At 32.7% G+C, this 22,297-nt stretch overlaps 2 protein-coding genes across 2 annotated transcripts; one reads left to right on the plus strand and one right to left on the minus strand.

The window, feature by feature from the left end:
• The first annotated feature begins 719 nt into the window (after window positions 1-719).
• Window positions 720-6,678, plus strand: LOC133304296 (serine/threonine-protein kinase AtPK2/AtPK19-like). The gene is made up of 6 exons (XM_061504300.1): window positions 720-1,338; window positions 1,436-1,518; window positions 1,620-1,740; window positions 1,907-2,080; window positions 3,283-3,390; window positions 4,386-6,678. Exons 1-6 carry the CDS (start codon window positions 742-744, stop codon window positions 4,668-4,670), a joined length of 1,368 nt encoding a protein of 455 aa, XP_061360284.1. The 5' UTR covers window positions 720-741; the 3' UTR covers window positions 4,671-6,678.
• A 9,759-nt stretch (window positions 6,679-16,437) lies between these two features.
• LOC133304295 (transcription factor MYB1R1-like) lies at window positions 16,438-19,030 on the minus strand. The gene is made up of 3 exons (XM_061504299.1): window positions 18,582-19,030; window positions 18,215-18,423; window positions 16,438-17,701 (listed from the first exon to the last, which is right to left on the minus strand). Exons 1-3 carry the CDS (start codon window positions 18,823-18,825, stop codon window positions 17,267-17,269), a joined length of 888 nt encoding a protein of 295 aa, XP_061360283.1. The 5' UTR covers window positions 18,826-19,030; the 3' UTR covers window positions 16,438-17,266.
• Window positions 19,031-22,297: the final 3,267 nt, after the last annotated feature.

Raw genomic sequence — 22,297 nt, forward strand, 5'->3', positions numbered from 1 at the left:
AGTTAACAACAAAATTTATCCAAGATTCGTGGTAGGTATAGAAAAGTTAATGATAATATTTAGGGAAAAGTTCATAATCATTTATGCCTCTGTGATTTTTTTTTTTATCACACATGTTCCTGTTGTTTACAAAATGGTATGTTTTTTATCATACTCCTGTGATTTTTTATTTTTACAAAGCACAGGAGCATATGTGATAAAAAATCACAGGAACGTTAGTGAACTTTTCCCTAACATTTATGAAAAAGGATGGGGAAGTTACAATGGAGATTGGAGAATGAAGGAAATAAAAATAAATTTAAATCAAATAATAATGGGAAAAATATTTCTGCAGTTAATGCAGATAAGTTATCTACATTTATTTTCAAAACGACGTCGTTTTGATATTGAAATCTTAAAAAATTATGAATATAAAGACTATTATAACCCTGAAATAAATTAAAATTATAAAAATATCATGATTTCTGCCCTAAAGCGACGTCGTATTGGCATATTGTAGATAACTTATCTGAAAACGAACCCAATAATAATTTATAATTATTTATCGGTGGTAAACATCAATTATTGGTTCTAATGAAAGCATTGCTTTTCCCGTCCAATCATTCTGCAATTGAATTTCATCTCATTAATTAAACTATCGTCACCATTATCGATCCGCATGCATATTTAGCTTTCCCTCACACATAATAAGTCAATAACAATAACCGTAACCAAGCAACTGAAAAAAATAAAAAATAAAAAATGGTGTCAACATATGAGAAGAAGAAGAAAAGCCTTCACTCGCTGATGGCTGCTAACCTGAGCAAGCTCACCATACCCTCTTCATCATCCTCCAACGAATCTCCATCTCCATCTGCATCTGCATCTACATCTACATCTACATCTACATCTACATCCATTGTGAGCCCACACGTGATCCACAGTAGGTCCCACTCCTTTGTGGGTCCCTCTCCTCGCTTCCGTACTTCCTCCAATTCCCTCTTCCTTCTCACCGAGGAAGAGGATTCCGAATCTGATGAAAAGCCAGTGATTGTTAGTAGTGTGAGTGAACCAACAGCAACAGCAACAGCATCAGAGAAAGTGGTTCATAAAATTGGACCTGGGGATTTTCAGATTTTGAGAGTTGTTGGACAAGGTGCCTTTGGGAAAGTGTTTCTTGTGAGGAAAAAGGGAGATTTTTTCGATGGTGATGGTGATGGTGATGGGGTCTTCGCAATGAAGGTGATGAGAAAAGAAACCATCATTAGAAAAAATCATGTCGATTATATGAAAGCTGAGAGAGATATTCTCACTAAAGTGCTTCATCCTTTTATTGTTCAGCTACGCTACTCTTTCCAGGTCTTACTTTTTTAACCATTGGATTTTAAAAATGAGTTTTTTATTTATTTTATTTTTTAACTTACTGCTATGTTTTGGATTGAAATTTTATGTGCAGACCAAATCTAAGTTATATTTGATATTGGATTTCATCAATGGAGGTCATCTTTTCTTTCATCTATATAGGCAGGGTATATTCAGGTATCTTGTTCTTCATCTCACACTAAATGCTGCGACTTACATATTCTACTCTCTTTTTTTTATTTTTAATTATGATCCTTTGGTTATGTTTTGATGAGTAGAGAGGATCAGGCAAGGATTTACACTGCTGAGATAGTATCTGCTGTTTCACATCTTCACAAGAATGGCATCGTGCATCGGGATCTTAAACCTGAAAACATACTCATGGATGCTGATGGGCATGTAAATTTGCATGAAATTTATCTATCACGTTTCCTTTTGATTTTTATATTTTCTGTTTATGTTCCTAAGTTAGTATTGACAACTGAGACATCAAGATTGTCAAGTTTATTACTTGAATGATTTTAAATATATATATATTCTTGAACTTTGATGTTTGTCCATATAGGTGATGCTAACTGATTTTGGACTGTCAAAAGAAATTGATGAATTCGGAAGATCCAACTCTATGTGTGGGACCACGGAATATATGGCTCCGGAAATCCTACTGGCTAAAGGCCATAACAAGGATGCAGATTGGTGGAGTGTCGGTATTCTGTTGTATGAAATGCTAACAGGGAAGGTAATGTCATCTCTTGCATCATTTATCAGTATTTATGTGTAGGTTGTATCTGTGTAGTGTGTGTGGGTGAAGGTACCCACAATTGAATACTTGAATTATATGTGGGTATACAATAATTATATGTGCTGTTAGAAGTATTTGTTTAGGGCATAGTTGCTTAGGCAATGGGGAAAAAGTGAAAAGATACATGCTTGTAGGGGTGTTCATCAACCGATCCAAACCGATTCAAACCGCGCTGACCGAACCGAAAACCGAATAAACCGAAAACCGAAAAAAACCCGCAAGTTTTAATTGGATTGGATCGGTTTTTGGATGGGTTGATGAAAACCGATCCAATCCAATATATTAATTCCCTTCTACCTACTTAGGTCTTTCTCCAATCATAGCCCAAAAATTTCTAAACCGAAGATCCATTAACCCATCAACTAAACCTAAGAAAAAATCTAGTCACATCACATCAACAAAATTTTATCTTTGTAGAACTTCATATCTTATTGCCAAAAAAAAAACTATATTATTGTTTACTAATTCTTTTGTATTTCACAATTTTTTTTTTACAAAGCCAATATATACAAAAGATGGTATTTGCACAATAATCATGAAATAAATTTTATGATTTTCAAAAAACCGAAAACCGATCCAATCCAAACCGAAAAAAATTGGATTGGATCGGATCGGATTTGAAAAAAAATTCAAACCGAATGGATAATTATATGATCAAACCGAAGAGATTGAATCGGGTGATTTTTGCTTCCAAAACCGATCCAATCCAGACCGCGAACACCCCTATATGCTTGTGATTCATGACAGGGATTTACTCTAAATTTTTCCTTTTTAGAGGTGAGTTTGATTTAAGTTAAAATTATATATGGTAATGGAAAGTTGGGAACTGCATTATCTCAATATGGAACTTATTGAGGGTCAATCTTTTTATAAAATTATTTTTTCAAAATTGATGTCTGGATGAATCTGTTTGATTTGCTCTTAGGAAGCTTTTCAATTTCATTTCTTTTCTGTGTAAGAGCACAAGGTGGAGCTTTCAGGATTTGACGGCTCTGTACTCTCTTGGGCATCTAGTTTTGGAGCTCATAAATATACCTAAATCACAACACTCTACAGAATCTGTTACCCGATACAAAAGGCTTTTGCTATGTTACAAAGTGTTTGCATTCGTTTACTGATTGCTAAGTTTCATTTGGCAGGCACCCTTTACACACACTAACAGAAAGAAGCTTCAGGAGAAAATTATTAAAGAGAAAGTTAAACTTCCACCATATCTTACCAGTGAAGCTCACTCTTTGCTCAAAGGAGTAAGTAGACAAAAGTATTCCTGGTTTTGGTCCTTTTTGTTTCTCTAGCCTCTCCTGTTATAGTACACTTCTAAGTATGATGTTTGTTTTCTAAATATTTCACTGGGTTGGGGTTTTAGTTGGTATTCTTTTCGTGTGCTAGTGTTTTTTCTGTGTTTTTTTTTTTTTTTGGGGGGGTGGGGAGGGTGGTGAAATCATATGCCATTGATCTACTTTACTCCAAAAGTGATCCTCTCTACGTTCTATCTGGATAATTCTATTCATTAAAGGAACTTAAATTTGACATTTATACTGCATTGACTTGCTGAATCGTTAATTCACATATATAATGAACTAAATATATGCCGATCAAATTACATATTCAGAGGCATATTGCAATTTATACCTTTCTTATAACCATTTAGATTCATCATTAAAGAATGCATCAATTCACTTTGTCCAAAATTAAAAAACCCATAGTTTATAAACACTATATTTATCAAATTATTTTTAAACTCAAACGCAAATATGTTTTATTACATGCATGTTTAAATGGAACCTGATGTCTATTGTTCATCTACTTGGACTTTTTCACTTATGGTTTTCATTGAAATTCATCATTTTTAAATTATATTAATATTCTAATAAAGATTAGTGGAAAAAATTTACCATACTTCCCCTGCAACGCTCTGTGAAAGTGATATTATTTTTTATATAGTTTTCAAAATTGCCCGGCAAATAGCCACACTAAAAGATGCGGTCATCATGTTAAAAGAAAACAGGAATTATTTACGTATAAAACTGAAGTCAGTAAAAACATCAACACATGACCACTTCTAAAAATGAAAAAGTTATAAAAGAAAGCAGGGAAACTGGGAAAGTTCCTGCTCTGGGAAATGATGTTCTCTAAAAATATACAATGTCCTGACCTGACAAAAAGAAGAAGGAAAAAGACAGAAAGAAAAGAAAGAGACATCCAATGCTAAAAACTGCACATTTCTGTTTCTTTGTTACAGTTTCTGCAAAAGGATCCATCAACAAGGCTAGGCAGCGGGCCAAATGGAGATGAGCAGATCAAAAGTCATAAATGGTTTCGGTCAATCAATTGGAACAAATTGGAGGCAAGAGAACTGCAACCAAAGTTCAAACCAGATGTGTCTGGAAAAGACTGTACAGCTAATTTTGACCAATGCTGGACAGCAATGCCTCTTGATGACTCGCCAGCTCCCACCCCTACAGCAGGCGACCATTTCCAGGGCTATACTTACGTCGCACCAAACCCTTGGCTTTCATCAGGATAGACTGATGGAATTCAAATCTGAGGAAATGTGTATGTGGATTAATCAAAAAGTGACATGAAGCAGGCAAGCCTTACTGATTGTAAGCTTGTTTCTTAGCATGTAAGTAACCTAAATCTTCTCTCATAAAGGTGCCACCCCGTCTATCTTTCAAAGTTATTGTTAAATGAACATTGTAATGGCTCAATGCAGATGGATATGTAGATAAATAGAGAATGTTTATTGGCTATATGGCTTTCATATTTGTGCAGCTTGGTCTAGTTCTTCTTTTAACTAACATTGAGGTAAAAGATTATAATTGCTTTGCCTTCCATTCATGTCAACATTAGCACATTTGACTAGCCAGTGCCCAAAAGAAGGGTGGGGGATGTTATTGTTCTTCAAAAGAGTTGTATGTATCAAATTGTGGTATGTGTCCTATTTTTTAATGTTGGCAACAGAAAGGTTGATGCATGTTGTTGTTGCTCCTTCTTATGTATATGTAACTATGAGTTATTAAAGATGTAGCTATCATATGTACTGGTTAGAAAACAGATAGTAGTTGGCACTGATGTCTTCGGTTATTTTTCTTTCTTTCATCCAATTGAATTGATCATATTCCGCATATTGCCAAGCTTTGATTGGCAAGATCTGTTCGCTTTTTGAGGTGGGAACAGACAAAATAACAGTAACTAGAAAAATATTTGTCTACTCTGCTAAAGAGCATATATTTTCAAATAGAGTCAGATACACAGGAAGATAAAGTTATGATAATCATTATATAAAAAGTAAAGACAAGCATTAAGAAACAACAGTGAGAGAAGCATTCTGAAAAACACACATAGGAGATTAGCAGTATCAAAGAATCTTGTTCCTCCCGAACTTTAGACTATACATTACATAACTGATAAAATATCAAACCGTCGTTACACGTGGCTTAGGTGATTGATTTAAGCATAGGGAAAATTCTTTATTACATCTCCCCAATCACTAGTCATATATACGGGAGTCACTAAAATCAACTTTTGCCTCGTTTATAGTTTTATAAAAGCCCACAATCTCAAAGATTTTACATATGGTGCAACCAGGGACCAAAGACACCAAACCAATTGCTAATGCCATGTGTGCTTCCACATGCTTTCACTCGTCACTGATAAGTAACGCAATAAGATTCTGTCTATTATTCCGTAGGCTCTGCTTTTTGCAAAAGAACCTTCATGAAATAATTTAACTGAATGAGCAAGGGATCCACCCACTAAAGGGACTGGAGTTAGTATATCTTTGGATAAGAGTATACTCGAAACAAGGAAGAACCTAAAAATACCAATTTACCCTTCCACATCTTATGCTTATAAATAGACCTTGCTTGTCTTTTATGTTGCAACCATCTCTTCAGACACTAGGGACGTGTAGAGGGAATGGAGCCAATAACCATGAATAGCAGAGTCAAGTCCAAGAGTGAGAAGTCTCTTTGTGAGAAATCGATGAAGGTTGTAGTAAATATTATTAGGCTCTCTTCTTTTTCTATTGCACAGAAGACTCTTGGAGCTACCACTGGAAAGGCTGGGAAGGACCTTTCAGGGTATGATTATTCTGATAAGGACCTTGAGATGGAACCACTGGTTCCTGATCAATTCCCTGCAAGCAGAAGGTCACAACAGCCACAGAGCCATGCAAACCCCACATATTTGATCAAGTCAGATGGGAGCACTGGATCAACTGCGCATGAAATTCATAAAGAGAGAGTCCATGAGGTTAAGCCGAAGAAAGAAGAGTGTGTTGATGGATTGGCTTCTGACTATATCAGTAAGATACGTAACAAGCTGGGGCGTGGTTTATAATAGACATGGAAGCTTTCTTTTGTGTGTCACTGAGTAACTTAACTATTGTCTTTCATAGTTTATGTGCTCTATGCATGAAATACTACATACATAAGCAGCCGTTTTGGTTTTCATAAACCAGCTGCAATAAACATAGTTGATGGGGTCTCTTGTTTTGTTTTTTTAAGAAAAAAAAGATGATGTGGCTGTTTCTGATGAGACCCAATTTAGCTTTTCCTTGATGCTTTCTTTAATATTCCTTGCTGGTTGGACAAGTATTATCTGTAGATTAGTCTATGGATGATGTTTTTCAACATGTGGGCAAATTATTTCATTTGGTTTTAAGACTATGTTCTGTACTAATAATTTCTTTAGTCCATCGTTCTTTAGGCTCAATGGCAGAAAAGATATAATTCATCGGGAAAAAAACGAATAAAATATAGATAGCATATAATAAAGGGTTCGTTTTGTCTACAGTGAATATGGATTGAGCCCAAAATGACATTGTTTTGAGGCGAAAATTAATGTGTTTTTGTATTTATAATTTATTTCAATGTTACAACAATCTTTATTATTATAATTATTTAATTTTTCAACCCAAAATGACGACGTGTAGATAGCTTATCTATTCAAATATTAAAACCTATGATAATACCGACTATTTTAGTGTTGCAGTCATAGTGGTGGTCCAACATACATATGTGGATAAAAAGATAAAGTACAAGAAATCGTGAACAAGTGGTTCAAGAATATGGTTGTTAAACATCCTGATCTAAGGTACCCCAACATTAAAGCTTCTACTTTTTAAGTAACTGGATTTTTTTCAAGTTTCAAATGGGTGGAGAGAAAGAGCTAAGGACCATTATGCAGTAATTCATGTGCGTACCTCATGGAACCCTAAAGCAATTTCAAGTTTCAACATATTTGGCATTTTTCAGTAAAGCATGCTAAGCATAATTCAGATACCAGTGAAGAGATGCCTACTTCATTTGTTGCCTTTAAACTTCACCGGCCAGCCATTGCTTTTCAGTCGCAATAGGTTTCAGCATCTTTCTTTCTTTTGACTCTGTCTTCTGATGATATCTATAAATAATTTTAATTTTGTAATTCATCAAACAGTCTTTTTGCAATTATATACAAGAGTAAGACTGCGTACAAGAATTATATTGTTTTCATCTGCTTTTATCTTCGGAAACAGAAATAAAAAAAAATTAATTATCGAATTGTTGTCATACACATTCTTAACCTGAGTCATGCGTAAGCATAAAGGGCTCCCTCAAGTTGTATAGAATTACATTACTTCAAGGCTCAAGCTCTATTTTTTTGGTGACTTATGAGGAGTAGTATATGAAGTTAAAAGCGTGGTACTCTATTTTCAATCTTTATTCTTTATTTTTTATTTTCTTTCTATATTTTTTCAATTCTTAGTATTATTTATGGGTAAAGGATTTTTCCAGTAAATGGAAATAAGTTATCTTCGGTTAACCCAAAATGACATCGTTTTGGGACAAAAATCAAGGTGTTTTTTTAATTTTAATATATTGCAAGATTATATTAGTCTTTATCATTATAATTTTTTATTCTTATAACCCCAAAACGACATCGTTTTGAACTTACTGGAGATAACTTTATCTTCGGTAAATGGAGAAATATTTTTCCCATTATTTATTTATTTATTTATTCCCAATTTTTTTTACTTTTTATTTAAATTTATTTGTCATTGATCCTAATTTATTTGAGATAAAAATGTTGTTGATGCTAGTTACAAACATTCATTCAAAGCATGAAATAATTAAACAGTTTGCGTGCAGCTCGTGCCTAAGGCTGGTTATCCTCAGGGTGTTTGGTAGAGGAAAAAAATTTTTTACCAGATAAATACAATTACCGAGGAAATGGTGGAAAAGTAAATTTTATGATAAAGTTGAAAAAAAATAAAATTGGTAGGACGAAATATTATCAGAAAAATTGATTAAAGTCTTCTAAGTCTATGTTTGATTGAAGGTAAAATATTGATGAAAAAATGAGTTAAAATTACAAAAATAACCACTTTAATTTTTTAATCTCAATAGAAGAAAGAGACTGAGAAAACGTACTCCAGTAGTCAGTCAACAGTATATGAGGCCAGTAAATAAAAAGTTAGTGAAAATAAAAAGTTATGAACAATAATGATGAGGGTCAATTTCGTCTACAATTCAACCTCCTTTTTTTCTTTTCCTGGTAAACTTTAAAATACCACCTCTCATGTGGGTTTTTGAAACAGTATTTTTCATGAAATTTTGCAAATAAATCAAAATGGCTGGGCAAATAATTTCTCAGTTAATTTTTTTTGAATTTTGTACCAAACATGGTCAAGCTAAAATACTGATGAAAATTGCCTGCGTATCTACAATAAAAACCCTACCAAACACGCCGTCAAAGGTATGATGGGTTTGTTAAGCTTCTTATTAAGGAACTTATGCCTTTGAAAGGAATGGCTGTTGCCAAATGGGAATCCAATTCTTTTTTTCTCTTTTTGGATAAAAATCCAATTCTTTGTTATGGTGTGCTCTACTGGTGAACAAATCTTCCACAATCCCGTAGCAATGGGAACAAATTATTACATCAGGGAATGATGACAGCTGATGATCATGTCATTGCCTTGCAAGTCAGCCACATTTATGATCATCTCAAATTCTCAAGTTTATTGATTTTCTTCTTTTATAATGAATATTAATTATGACTTTAATGTTTCTACGTTCACTCCCAAAATGATATCGTTTTGGGTTGAAAAATTAAAAAATTATGATGAAAAAGACTGTTATAACCCTGAAATAAATTATAATTACAAAAATACTTTGATTTTCGTCTCAAAACGATGTTATTTTGGACTCAATATAAATAAGTATCTACATTAACTATAGAAAAAGCGAATCCATTAATTATTAATTATATCTTCTTATTGTTAAAAGCAAAATATTCCCTCATTTCATAGGTAATTTCATATGATTAGGTTATGTAAGTTTTTAATTATTGATAAATAAATTAACGGTCATAAGAGATGAAAGAAAAAAATATTAAAATGCAGGGGGGAAAATATAACTATTGTTTTATCTATTAATGTTTAAAAATCTTTCAATTAATGTGAAATTAAATATGAGAATATGTATTCTCCTATATGTCATAAGTGAATTCTCTCATGGGTAATTTTACATAAACATATCATGTGAAAAAAAGTTCTTGAAGTGTTAATAAACAACAATTTTGTCAACTCTTCACACCAATATGTAGGAGAATCTTCAGAAAATTTGTTTGTTTATTAATTTGCCTTCGCAAAATCTTTTTATATTCCACCGTTCATATTCGACAGCATATGGTAATTCACACTATCACTAGCCTTCTGGGTCAATCATCTCAAAGGGTATAGACTATATGTTTATATATCTTCTCCATTATTTAGAGACTTAGAGAGATTTATAAGAAACATGAATTATAGTATAGCACAGTACTTATGGTAGCACACTCACAACTCAAAAGTCTATCTCAGATTCTCACTTTCTCCCAGACTTGGATATAAAACGAAACCACGTTACATGTTTTAATCCACATTCAAGTCTGTGTAAATGACTGCATTAAATTAACTTAAACCTTTTTTCTATCAAATTCAGAAAACTTAAATATGTACAAAAAGATCTAGGTAGTAGGTACAAACAATTTTTTTTTTAGTATTCTCATTCAACCTTCTCCAATCACTTGGAGACAGTGGTGAATCCAGAAAAATAATGAAGGGTGGGCACTCAATAAGGTCTGGTCTTGAATGCGATTTACGAGCAGCTGCCGGCTGGCTGGGTCTGGTTTAGATCTAGATCTAGATTAGGTTTGGATAATGAAGATGGAGTAGAAAAAAAAACTCACAGGAAATTAAAGGTGTAGGATATTGTAACAACCTACTACCAATCAATTTCACCGTTAGATCGATTATGTTGATCCAACGATTATATTTATTTTCATCTTTATAGGGTTATGATCCTCATATTTAATGTAAAAGCATTAAATATAAGAAATCATAATCATACAAAGGTGAAAATAAATATAAAGTATTAAATATGGAGAATCATAATCATACAAAGATGAAAATAAATATAATCGTTGTATCAGCATAAATGATCTAACGATGAAATTGATTGGTAGTAACCCTAATTGGTTATTATAATATCTTATCCCAAAATTAAATTTGAAAAACTTGAATTTTAAGAAAAAAAATATTTTTATATTTTTATATCATATTTAAGGGTGGGCACTTGCCCCCCTTCTCCCCTTACTGGATCCGCCTTTGCCTGGAGATACAAACAAATTTAGTTGAAATTGTTCTAAGGCATTTTTGGTGCATAGTATAGGATAATGCTTGATAGTATAAGACCTGATAGTATAAGGCATGATTGTATAAGACCTGATTGAATTTTAATACTATCCAACATTTGGCACAGTATTGTATAAAATAATATATTGTATACAGTGGCGGAGCCAGACCAAAAATTTAGGTGGTGCCAAAATATTTTAAAATATTAAATTATCAAAATATTTATTGTAATTATACAAATTAATCAAGAAAAAAATGTACTATGAATTCTAACATAGTTATCTTCATTATGTATTAAATAATGTCACATAACATTGAAAATTCAAATGAACAATTATCAATAATTATATATCAAAGCAAACATATAAAAAGTCACTAACCTTTCTGATAAGCTTTTTTTTTGAAAAGCAATTCTGATAAGCTTTTCAAACATAAGAATTTCACTTTCCTCTAGGGGTGTTTGCGATCTGAATTGGATCGGTTTTGGAAGCAAAAATCATCCAATCCAATTCCTTCGGTTTGATCATGTATTCATCCATTCGGTTTGGACTTTTTTTCAAATCTGATCCGATCCAATCCAAATTTTCGGTTTGAATTGGATCGATTTTCGATTTTTTGAAAATCCTAGAATTTGTTTCATGATTATTGTGCAAATAACATCTTTTGTATATATTGGCTCTATAATTTTTGATATTATTATTAAATACAAAAGCATCAGTAAACGATAATATTTTTTTTTTGGACAATGAGATATGAAGCTCTACACAGATGAAATTTTGTTAATGAGACGTGACTAGATTTTTTCTTGGGTTTAGTTGATGGGTTAATGCATCTTGGGTTTAGAAACTTTTGGGCTATGATAGGGGAAAGACCCAAATAGGTAGAAAAAAATTAATATATTGGATCGGTTTGGATTGGATCGATTTTCATCTACTAATCCAAAAATCGATACAATCCAATTAAAATTTGAGAGTTTTTTTCGATTTTTAGTTTTTCGATTTATTCGGTTATCTGTTTTTCGATTCGGTCACCGCGATTTGAATCGGTTTGGATCGGTTGATGAACACCCCTATTTTCCTCCCACAACATAATAAGTAATGAACCAAGCATTGTCTTAAGGATATGAAAATACACAAATATAATAAATATATGTATAATAAAATTTAATAAATAATTTAAAATATAATAGAAAAATGCATACCTAAAATTGTAAATAACACTCTTTTAAAATGCATACCTTAAATGCATACTTTAGAAGTTCCCAAGTTTCAAAATAACAAGATAATATCTGCAATGAGAAAAGAAAAGATCATTCTCTAGTGACAAATAAAAATAATAAATAAAAACTAGCGCAGCAAATAAAAAAATAAAAAATAGAATACTACATACTAAATAAAAAAAGAACATTGCTATAAATTAAGATATCAAAGAAGACATCAACTTTACAATTGAGATATTAACTATAAATTAAAGCATACAGGCAACATTTAGTGCCTGTTTGGATGAGTTTTTATTCCTAAAAAAGTTTTTTTTTTTTTTAAAAAAATCCTTTTAAGAATTTTTAAATGTTTGGATAACAAATTTTTTAAAAAAAAATTAAAATTAAATTTAAAATGCTATTTTTTTTGTAGCTAGTAGTCGATGGGTCACGTAAAAAGGTTTGGGTATTGAGTTTTATTTTTTGATTGAAAAATATAAATATAATTATATTTATTTAGGTGGTGCCAAATTATAAATTTAATCTTAGTTAATTATAATTAATTATATATTTATATATAACACGTAAATTTTTTTAAAACCAAGCAGGTACCAAGGCACCTGCTGGCATAAGGGTGGCTACGTCACTGATTGTATAAGATAATATTATCTAGTATTTGGTAATGTACATAAAAATATCCTTTAATAAAGAATTTATTTAATTTTTCAAAAAATGTCATATGATATTAATTTTTATAAAAATTTATTGATTAGTCTGTCCAAAATATAATTTAATTTTTATAAAAATAAAAATATTCAATATTTTAAATTAATATATTGAAAAATTATTTTTTATTTTAATAGATTAACATTAAAATAATATATTAATTTTTGAGAATTACATTGGTAAACGATGTTAGTACATCAATATCTTATCAGGCCTTATCCCTCACCCTTAGGTTGGATTAAGTTATACATCATTTTAATGTATTAAGGGGTAATACTGTATAAGCTTATACTATACGATGATCACACCAAATAACTGAAAATGTCATAATGTATAATATAAGCTTATACTATCATGCCTTATACGTCACACCAAACAAGCCCTTACTTACACGGAGAAGTTGGAGAACTATTGTTTGCACACCAAAAAGTTTTGCCATTTGGAAAAAGTTTAAGCACAATTAGAATATATTAGTGGAAATTAATTCAAGCTTTATCATGTTTACAAGTCTATGCTTTGTCTTATGCATAAACAGAACCAGGAATTTACATGAGGGGCAAACAGGCAAGAAAATATTATTTATGTCTGCACATGCAATGGAGGGGGCTCGAAAAAAAAAAAATTTAAAAAAATTTAAATGCATTAAAAATAAAAGATGTTATAACGAGCATATATACTCCGTAAATTCCTTTGGACCATGCAGCCAAGCTCCCATTTGGCATGTATTCATAGAGCAACAAGTTTGAGTCCTCTTAACATCAACATTAAATATTGTGGCCATTTAACATCAACATCAATTCAAAATGATCCCCCAAACAAAATATCTATGAAAACTTTATTGTACAGATCAACTGAATAAAATATTTATACTGGTATATTATTACTCAGGCTTAGGTTCATTTCTCGAGACATTCTCACATATATTATTACTCATTCAGTTTATGATATTTACCAAAATGTCATTACATATATATATTTTCCTTCAAATTGGAACGCCTCTGTGCATAAATAGTTTACTTCCTCCGTAAGTAAGAATCTCTTGTCTAATTTTTTATTGGGTACAATAATCTCTTGTCTATTTTTTCTCTGTTAAAAGTGATTTTTTACTTAAAGGCTAAAGCCCAGATTTCACCCATGTGAGCAATGGGCCTAAGACTGATTGTGAGGCCATCTTATATAGTTCTGTTGGGCCTCATTTTGCATCCAATCATTTAGTGCAGACCAACCAAGACACTCTCTATTTGAATTTGGACTATTTTTTATTTTTTTAATTTCTCTATCGATTCATCGGATATTCAGTTAATTTGATTTGAGTCGAGCAAGATTATAAGGGGATAAATTTTTTTTATTAAATTTTTTAATATAATTGCATATTCAGGATTCAAATTCAATATTATTGACTAAGCTATACTTGGTGATAACTAACAAAAGTTTTAACTTAAGGGATATTGAATTTGAACAATTATTATCATAAATAAATTTTTTTATAAAAATTAAAAACTGAACGTCTCTATTTGAGCCGTATGATGAAAATTCTAAGACGTGCAATTGTTTTCCTAATTTTAAACAATTGGAGTCCTAAGATATTGCAGTTCATACCATTATTTGTATATGTATAAAAAAAACTATCAGGTTATTAAAATCTCTTTTAATTATTTCTTGAATAGTTATAAGTCTTTAAAGTGTGAATTTCTTAATTCAGAAATGCAGAGTCCTTTGACTATTGAATTTGGACAACCAGAAAGATAGAATTTGGTTTCTATGCAGTTTTGAAACAGATTGCATAAAATATAAATCAAACAATTGTTTGATTTTATTAAAAATTGTAATTATGAAAATTGAAAATAATAAAATAATACAACTTCCATTAAAAATTTAAGAAACAAATAAAAATTTATGTCATCGTGAACTAAGTAAGATTTATATTTAATGTGTTATCTTATATATATTTATAAAGATTTTGATGCATCTTATACTGATATATTACTATATTAGTATAAATAAAACTAAAATATATAATTAATGAAACACGTAAAAATTAAATTAAAAAGTATTATTCAAAATGATAACAATAAAATTTGATAGTCAATTAAAATGAATAAGTAAAAAATAAAGGACTAACAGATGAGTGCACCTTTCATATGGGGTGTACAGTAAAAGCCAGGACAACGACCGTTTTGTTATTTTTTGACAAAATATGTATTAAAATGCTATGTTTTAGAAATAATTTCTTATAATTTTTTATCATGTGACGCAATGTGAGAGTCCCATTATGTGTCAAACACACACTTTTCTAGAATGTGGTATTTAATATATATTTTGCTAAAAAATAACAAAATGCTTCTTGTCCTGTAAAAGCCACCAAGTGAAATTTAATCTCACTTTATCTTTAGTTTTTCTTACGATCATCACACTAATAGTTTATATTTATAGAATGGCATACTCAAGTTCCTTTTCTCCCAAAAAAAAGTGCATATCATTTTTTGTTAGTTATTGTACTAACTTATGGATTGAGGGCTAGGGATTTTCCACTAAGGGCTAGGGAGGGAGAGAAAGGAGAAATAGAATAAAATGTTTCATACTGAACCTACAAAGAGAATTTGTACGCAAAATCTCAACTAAGTAAATGAGGTTCCGGAGATGACTTTGAACACTCTTAACTTGGGCCAAGAGGCATTCTTTTAACCTAACATTATATTGAATGCTTTTAGCTATAAGAAGAAAAAGGTAATAAATACTTTTTTGATTTTAAAGTATATGAATTGCTTTTTATTTAATAATTTTTTATTTTTAATTCCTTGTCCAATGACCTAAGAGTCCCCCGCTAACAAATTCCTAATAAAATTGGTCAATTTTTAATTACTTACAATGACATAAGCTTTTGTTTGGTATATTTTTTGAAGTGAAAGAAAGAAGAAGGAAGAGGTCTAAAGATTGGGCCACTTATTTGGTATCATTTTAAGATTGGAAAGGAAAATATTTGGAATGATAAACTTTCTCCAAGTCTCTATATTTTTGCGGGAATGATACTCTCATGTTTAAATTCTATATAATTTGGTTATGTAAATTTTTTGTATTTATCTCTTTCTTCATTAATGATAATTGGATCTCACCTATTTAATGCATGTTATGAGAATACACAAAAGTTTCACATGAGTCATGTAAAATTTTAACATGAGAAAATTCACTTCTATTTTTGCAACTTCCTTTATACGGTGGACTAGGTCGGAAAGCAAAGCATTAAAGAAGAATTCTTGTTAACCCTTTATTTATTTGCATACATGTTCATTTTTACTTCCCTTTTTTTATGAAAGTCATGAAACCAAGAAAACTTTTCCTTTTTATGGGATAATAACAAACAAAGATGTGTTATAAATCCTCCACTTCTTCCTTCCTTTATTTTCTTTCTTTCTTCTTTTCCTTTCTCTTCCAGACTTCCACTATACCGAACAATGTACAAGAATACGTGTTAACAAATCCTTTAATTCTTAACAACTAAAAAATTGCTTATAAGAGGCACTAATTAAGGAACTAATATAATAATCATTACTAACCGCAGGGCCTGAAATAACTGCTTCGACGTGGTTAACAGAAACATGGGATTTAAATTCTCTCCTTTTTAATAAAATTACAGGAGATCGTTTTGTTGGGAGAAAAAAAGGCAGAGACTTTTTTAATGGAATTAGTAAATCTCAACCAATTAAGAGTGTTCCCTTTATAATAAAAATTGCATCTATCAAGGAAGCGCTAACCGATATGATATCTATAGGGCTGGCTGCTATTCTTATTGATATTGATCAATGCGCACCAAGGACGTACGTTAAATGCATAGGAAAGAGTCCAATTCCAGAAACATGGTTCCCATTGATGAATAGATCTCTCTCACAGTAAATAAGCACATGAATTTTGGGACATTTGACTTTTAAGCCGTGTGGGGCAAGTCGCATCACCTGCCCAATCCCCAGCACCAGCAGCACCACGTTCGGTGTTGGACAAACCGTATAATGCATGGATCATAAGCAAGATACACTTATGACATTCTACAGCTACCGACCATTAGTGAGTAGGAGTAAATAGGTCATTTTCACCAGAAATTTAAAACGTGGGCGTCTGTTAACACCTAACAGGAATGACAGATTGCCAACCTTCAAACCCAACTTGATATTTTCCCCCAAAAGAGCCACAAACCACACATCTGTGAAGTGCACATCCAACGTTATCAGCAATGAACATAAAGTACTTCGTTATTTTCAGTTACATCAACTACAAACATAAACGGCCAAATAAACAAGAATCTAAAGTCATAACATTAACATAAGCAAACAAGAAGAAACAGGACAGGACCTTTCCCGGGTCTGTACAAGGAACAGAAAGATCAAATTCAGTCACCTAAGCTTGCCTTCTCTAATCCATCGCCCTTTCCTTCAACGTCTTTCTCTTTATCCCACCAAAAAGATGGGAGATTAGAGATAGATATATCTGTAATCTTGTGAATCCAAAAGATGCTCCAGATATGGACCATAATCATGAGTCATCTTTCTCAAGCAACACTTATGATGCTATCTCCATTGTTGAAACATGGCATTGCATGTAAAGCTGAATGTCTTGATGATGTCTGCCTTTGATCAGATGAGAAGGATAGCCCGAGGGACAGTGTTGGTGGGTCAACAGCTGAACTTGAACTGGAAGTGATATCAGACACGGTGGATGTTTTAGGTTCAGGAACAAAAGGAATTGGACGGACCAGCTTGGTTAGCGCATTGTGTTCCATGTTTCCTTGTCCTAGACTGAGTTCTTCCATAGGATTCCCAGTTTGGACTGAAATCACTCCAGAACCAATACCCAACTGATATACTGGCATCATTGGAAATCCATTGATTTTGCTAGTTTCAGGGGCTGCAGGGCACACGGACTGTGAATGAGACACGCAGTCTTGATTCTGGACCTGTTCTTCCTCCATTGGGATAGCAGAGACCTGACACAAAAATTGATAATAAGATCACGAAAATTTTGTTTCTCCAATCCTCCAATCCAAGTCTTAAAAAATTTTAACTCTTGGCAAGTCAACTCTTTCAATTGCAGGGAACAAATAACATAAATCACCCCATTTTAGTTCTGTTAGACTTCTCTTCAACTACCAAATGAATTTCGTAACAAGACACAAAATAGCAAAAGTTTCATATCCTTTTGTTATTTCTTTTTTCTTTTCTTTTTTTTCCATATATTTCTTTTTTGGCTTGACAATTGATTAGAACTTAGAAGTCAAAGAAAAAACTGAAAAAAAATTCAATGTCATTTTGTAAGACCATAATCAACACTATATATGTTTAATGCTCTGTTGATCAGGAATATAAATAATTGAACATAAATTCAGATCAAAAGCTTCTCAATGTTTCCATATAGAGATTGCATCAGAAATTAATTTAAAGCGAATACTTCAAAAAGTAACCGCGGAGCTTTATACGAATATGAAAGATGATGGAGTTACCGTGTCAGTGGTGATGTCAAAGAGGCTGGATCTACGGCGACGGCGATTGAGGTTACTTCGGCGGAGAAAGTACTTCTGAGCATGGCTGGCAACCTGCGTCGGCGTTCTCGTTTTCACGTAGTTTCTGGAGATTCCTCTCCAATCACCTTTCCCTACTTTCTGCAATCCCACCAAGAACAGCTTGTGCTCTTCCTCCGTCCACGGAACACCTGATCATCCACCAAAACCAACATCATATTTCAATTTCAACTAATTGAATGAAACAATAATTATTAGATTAAATAAGACAATCTAATTTATTTATTTATTTTCTAATATTGAAAACTTAAACAAAAAATTCATAACCGATCGAAAGGATTAATCGAACCTCGCTTGCGCTCGCGTTCGCGGTGCTTCGCGGAGTTATGAGGAACGGCATCGTCTGCGGAGGCGTAACCAGCGGCGGGAACGTCTTTGTTGCTATTGTTGTTGTTGGCGTCCTGAGGATGCTCGTACTGTGAGAGATTGTTCATACTAACGCTTTTTCTCATGGAATCAACAACGACCCTAACTCCGAACAGCATGATCTCGCCGGAGACGGCGGAATCTGCAGCGGCGGAGGCAACAGACATCGTTGGATCAAGCGTTAGTTCTGGTTAACTCGGACTCGGACTAGGACTAGTCCGTACGAGACGAGTCAGTGACTCAGTTAGAGAAGAATAGAAATTGAAGAGAAATACGAGAGAAGAAAAGGTAGAGAGTGGGGGGGTTTAATATAAAGAGTCTCAGACGGCAATGGGGTGGCAACCATGTGCACCTACATTTTTTTGTTTTCCTTTTTTTTTAAATAAAAAAATAAAATAACATTGTATATAACTACATATTGTGGATTTGTGAGTGCTGTTGATTACGTAGCGTGTTATGCTCCGTTCATCTGACGCCGTTATAATGTGTTTTATACATGATAATGTCATCAGAAATGGGTCTATCTCATATGTTATTTATGATGATCACATTATAAAAAAAAAATTAATTATGATTTAATAAATTAATGATAATGATTTTATAAATTCCTATTTCTTTATTTTTTTTTTCTTTCTCTAGTCCCCATTCACTCTTTTATGGTTAAATTCTTTCACGATCATGTTAAATAATATTAAGTGAATTCACTTCTTATATTTTGAGATCTTGTGGAGAGATTTTTTTTTATTTTAAAATTTATAAAATTGAAATGAAACTAATAAATAGGAGTATTTTAAGATTTAATTATTTTATATTTGTATATGAGTTTAATATTTTTACAAAAGTTGTTAAAATTATCTCACCTTACACTAAGAAAATATTTTTAATAAAATATTTCATGAAGAAGTACAACTACAGTTTTTTTAAGTACACTGGTATAACATTTTAAGTTTGACTAATAGTTTTTTCCTCTTACAGGAAAAGAAATTTGTCTCTGCTGACACAATATAATGATATATGGGTGAGTCTCGTTTTTATTTTTTTTCTCTACCTCTTTTCAGTGGATACGACTTATATATTATGTCAGCATCAGATAAATTTCTTCTTTTGTAACAGTAAAAAATTATTACCCTTTAAATTTTTGAGCTTCAATTTGTTTTTTTAAAAATAAGTATGAAAATTTAGCGAAATTTAATGATATAAAGAAAAAAAGATTATATATACAAATGATATAAAGAATTTAAATCGGTTTAATTTAGTTTCGGCCTGCTTAAATTTATAATTTTTTAAATATAATATTTTTATTTTTATTTGAGATTTATAATTAAGAAAGAAAGTATTTTTTCACTTAAATTAATAGTTATTAATAAAAATAATAATTTTTAAATCATTTAATTGTATCTCAAAAAACATCACATACATTTGACCAAATATGACAAAGATTAATATAATTACCCTTCATTAGTTTACTAGTATAAGATGCAAATAATAAAAGGAAAGGACACTTTACAACCAATGCTTGCCTGTTATAAGGCATCGGATATGTGAAAAGGAAAGATAATATTCATTGTGGGCTCTCGATATTGAAGACACACGTCGTAAAATCATTGGATTTTAAGGTAGTAAAACAAATTACAAGGTAACATGACCAAAAGAATGAAAAAAAAAAAATGCGATTAGTTCGTTGACCGGTGGGATCTTTCAAGGATTTATGCTACACAGAACCTAGGATCTAGAACTTCGTAATTATTGAAATTTGTATTAAAAAGCTTAATATTGGACAACATATGGAGTAACCTTGAAGTTATGGTAGATTAAGTCTTTGAAGTTTGAAGCACAAATAATCGTGTCAATATAAATCAAACTTCAAGGGTTAGTCGGTGTGATTTTGCAGTTAATTAACAAAGCTTGCCAAGGTTTGCAACGACAGGAACTCGACAAAATCGAATTTAATTTCGATATCCATGTTAGCATTTTCTTTGGGTACCAAGAAAATTATTACCTTTTACTTATTTTCCGCTTTCAAATAGCAGAAGTTGAATAATATTTACACTGCTAACGTCAATAATATTTGAAAACATTTTTAAGCTCTAACCCCCAACGCCACCTTCCAAAAAATGTGTTTTTACAATCTAAAGCAAGAGTGTGACTAATTTTAATCACAAAGTACTAGTGAAATCTCTATATGTGATTATTTATATATATATTATCTTTGGTAATAATCGTTCAGAATCAAAATTAGGGTAAACTTTAAAATTACTTATTTTCCAAAAAGAAAAAAAAAATTATTTTCCTATATTTTTTCGTTCTAGTCAACCTAAACTCATTCAAAATTGTACAAAGTACTAGTTGTTTGGGCCTTCCGTCGGGGCCCGCTATGCCAAAAGCGAGAGAAACTCCATCCCTCTCTTTCCTTTTTTCCCCCTACGTCGCCACACGAGGGCAAAAAAAGGAGCTCCTATTAACTTGTTTCGACCTAGGATAATAAACTCATGAGCCTAGTCTTACTTCACCTCCGAGAAATGAAAGGAGACTTTCATTTTCAATTTTTACTCAGACATAGCTCGCTTCTTTTTGGGTGTGAAGCAGTCAAACCAAACTACCCAACAAGCATAAGCTCTCCCTAAACAAGAGGTGATCCAACTGCACCTTCAAATACGGCTACCTTGTTACGACTTTACTCCAGTCACTAGCCTTGCCTTCGGCATCCCTTCCCTTGTGGTTAAGGAAACGACTTGGGGCAGGGGTAGCTCCCATAGTGTGACAAGCAGTGTGTACAAGGCCTGGGAACGAATTCACCGTCATATGGCTGACTGGAGATTATTAGCGATTTCGGCTTCATGCAGGCGAGTTGCAGCCTATAATTCGAAGTGACGATGAGTTTTTGGAGTTAGATCCCTCTCGTGGGATCGCGATCCTTTGTCCAGGCCATTGTAGCACGTGTGTCGCCCAGGGCATAAGGGGCATGATGAATTGACATCATCCTTGCCTTCCTCCAACTTATCATCGGCAGTCTGCTCAAGGTTCAAAACTCAACGTTGGCAACTAAACACGAGGGTTGCGCTCATTGCTGGACTTAACCCAACACCTTACGACACGGGCTAACGGCAACCATGCACCACCTGTGTCCGCGTTCTCGAAGACACCCTTTTCTTTCAAGAGGATTCGTGGCATGTCAAGCCCTGGTAAGGTTCTTCGCTTTGCATCGAATTAAACCACATGCTTCATCATTTGTGCGGGGTCCCGCCAATTCCTTTGAGTTTCATTCTTGCCAACGTACTCCCCAGGCGAGACACTTAACGCGTTAGCTACAAACAGCGCCTAGTATCCATCGTTTACAACTAGGACTACTAGGGTATCTAATCTCATTCGCTTCCCTAGCTTTCATCTTTCAGTGTCAGTGTCGGCCCAGCAGATTGCTTTCGCCGTTGGTGTTCTTTCTTATCTCTACGCATTTCACCGCTCCACCAAAAATTCCCTCTACCCCTATTATACTCCATCTTGGTATTTTTCACTGCCTGTCTAGGATTGAGCCCTAGGATTTGACGGCGAACTTAAAAATCCATCCTAGAGTAACTTCTATCCATTGAGCGACGGTCTTTCCACTCGGTACCGTTGGATCACTAAGGTCGACTTTCATCC

The sequence above is a fragment of the Gastrolobium bilobum genome, unplaced genomic scaffold (genome assembly GCF_033153095.1).
Source record: "Gastrolobium bilobum isolate Gb01-03AN ecotype WA unplaced genomic scaffold, APGP_CSIRO_Gbil_v1 utg4007, whole genome shotgun sequence".
Taxonomy (NCBI): Eukaryota; Viridiplantae; Streptophyta; class Magnoliopsida; order Fabales; family Fabaceae; genus Gastrolobium; species Gastrolobium bilobum.

Coding starts and splice junctions, on each gene's coding strand:
- LOC133304296 (XM_061504300.1), top strand. CDS start 742: ATGGTGTCAACATATGAGAAGAAGAAGAAAAGCCTTCACTCGCTGATG. Junction 1,519..1,619: donor TATAGGCAGGGTATATTCAG/GTATCTTGTTCT, acceptor TTTGATGAGTAG/AGAGGATCAGGCAAGGATTT. Junction 2,081..3,282: donor ATGAAATGCTAACAGGGAAG/GTAATGTCATCT, acceptor TTCATTTGGCAG/GCACCCTTTACACACACTAA.
- LOC133304295 (XM_061504299.1), bottom strand. CDS start 18,825: ATGTCTGTTGCCTCCGCCGCTGCAGATTCCGCCGTCTCCGGCGAGATC. Junction 18,424..18,581: donor CGAACGCGAGCGCAAGCGAG/GTTCGATTAATC, acceptor GTGGATGATCAG/GTGTTCCGTGGACGGAGGAA. Junction 17,702..18,214: donor TTGACATCACCACTGACACG/GTAACTCCATCA, acceptor TTTTTGTGTCAG/GTCTCTGCTATCCCAATGGA.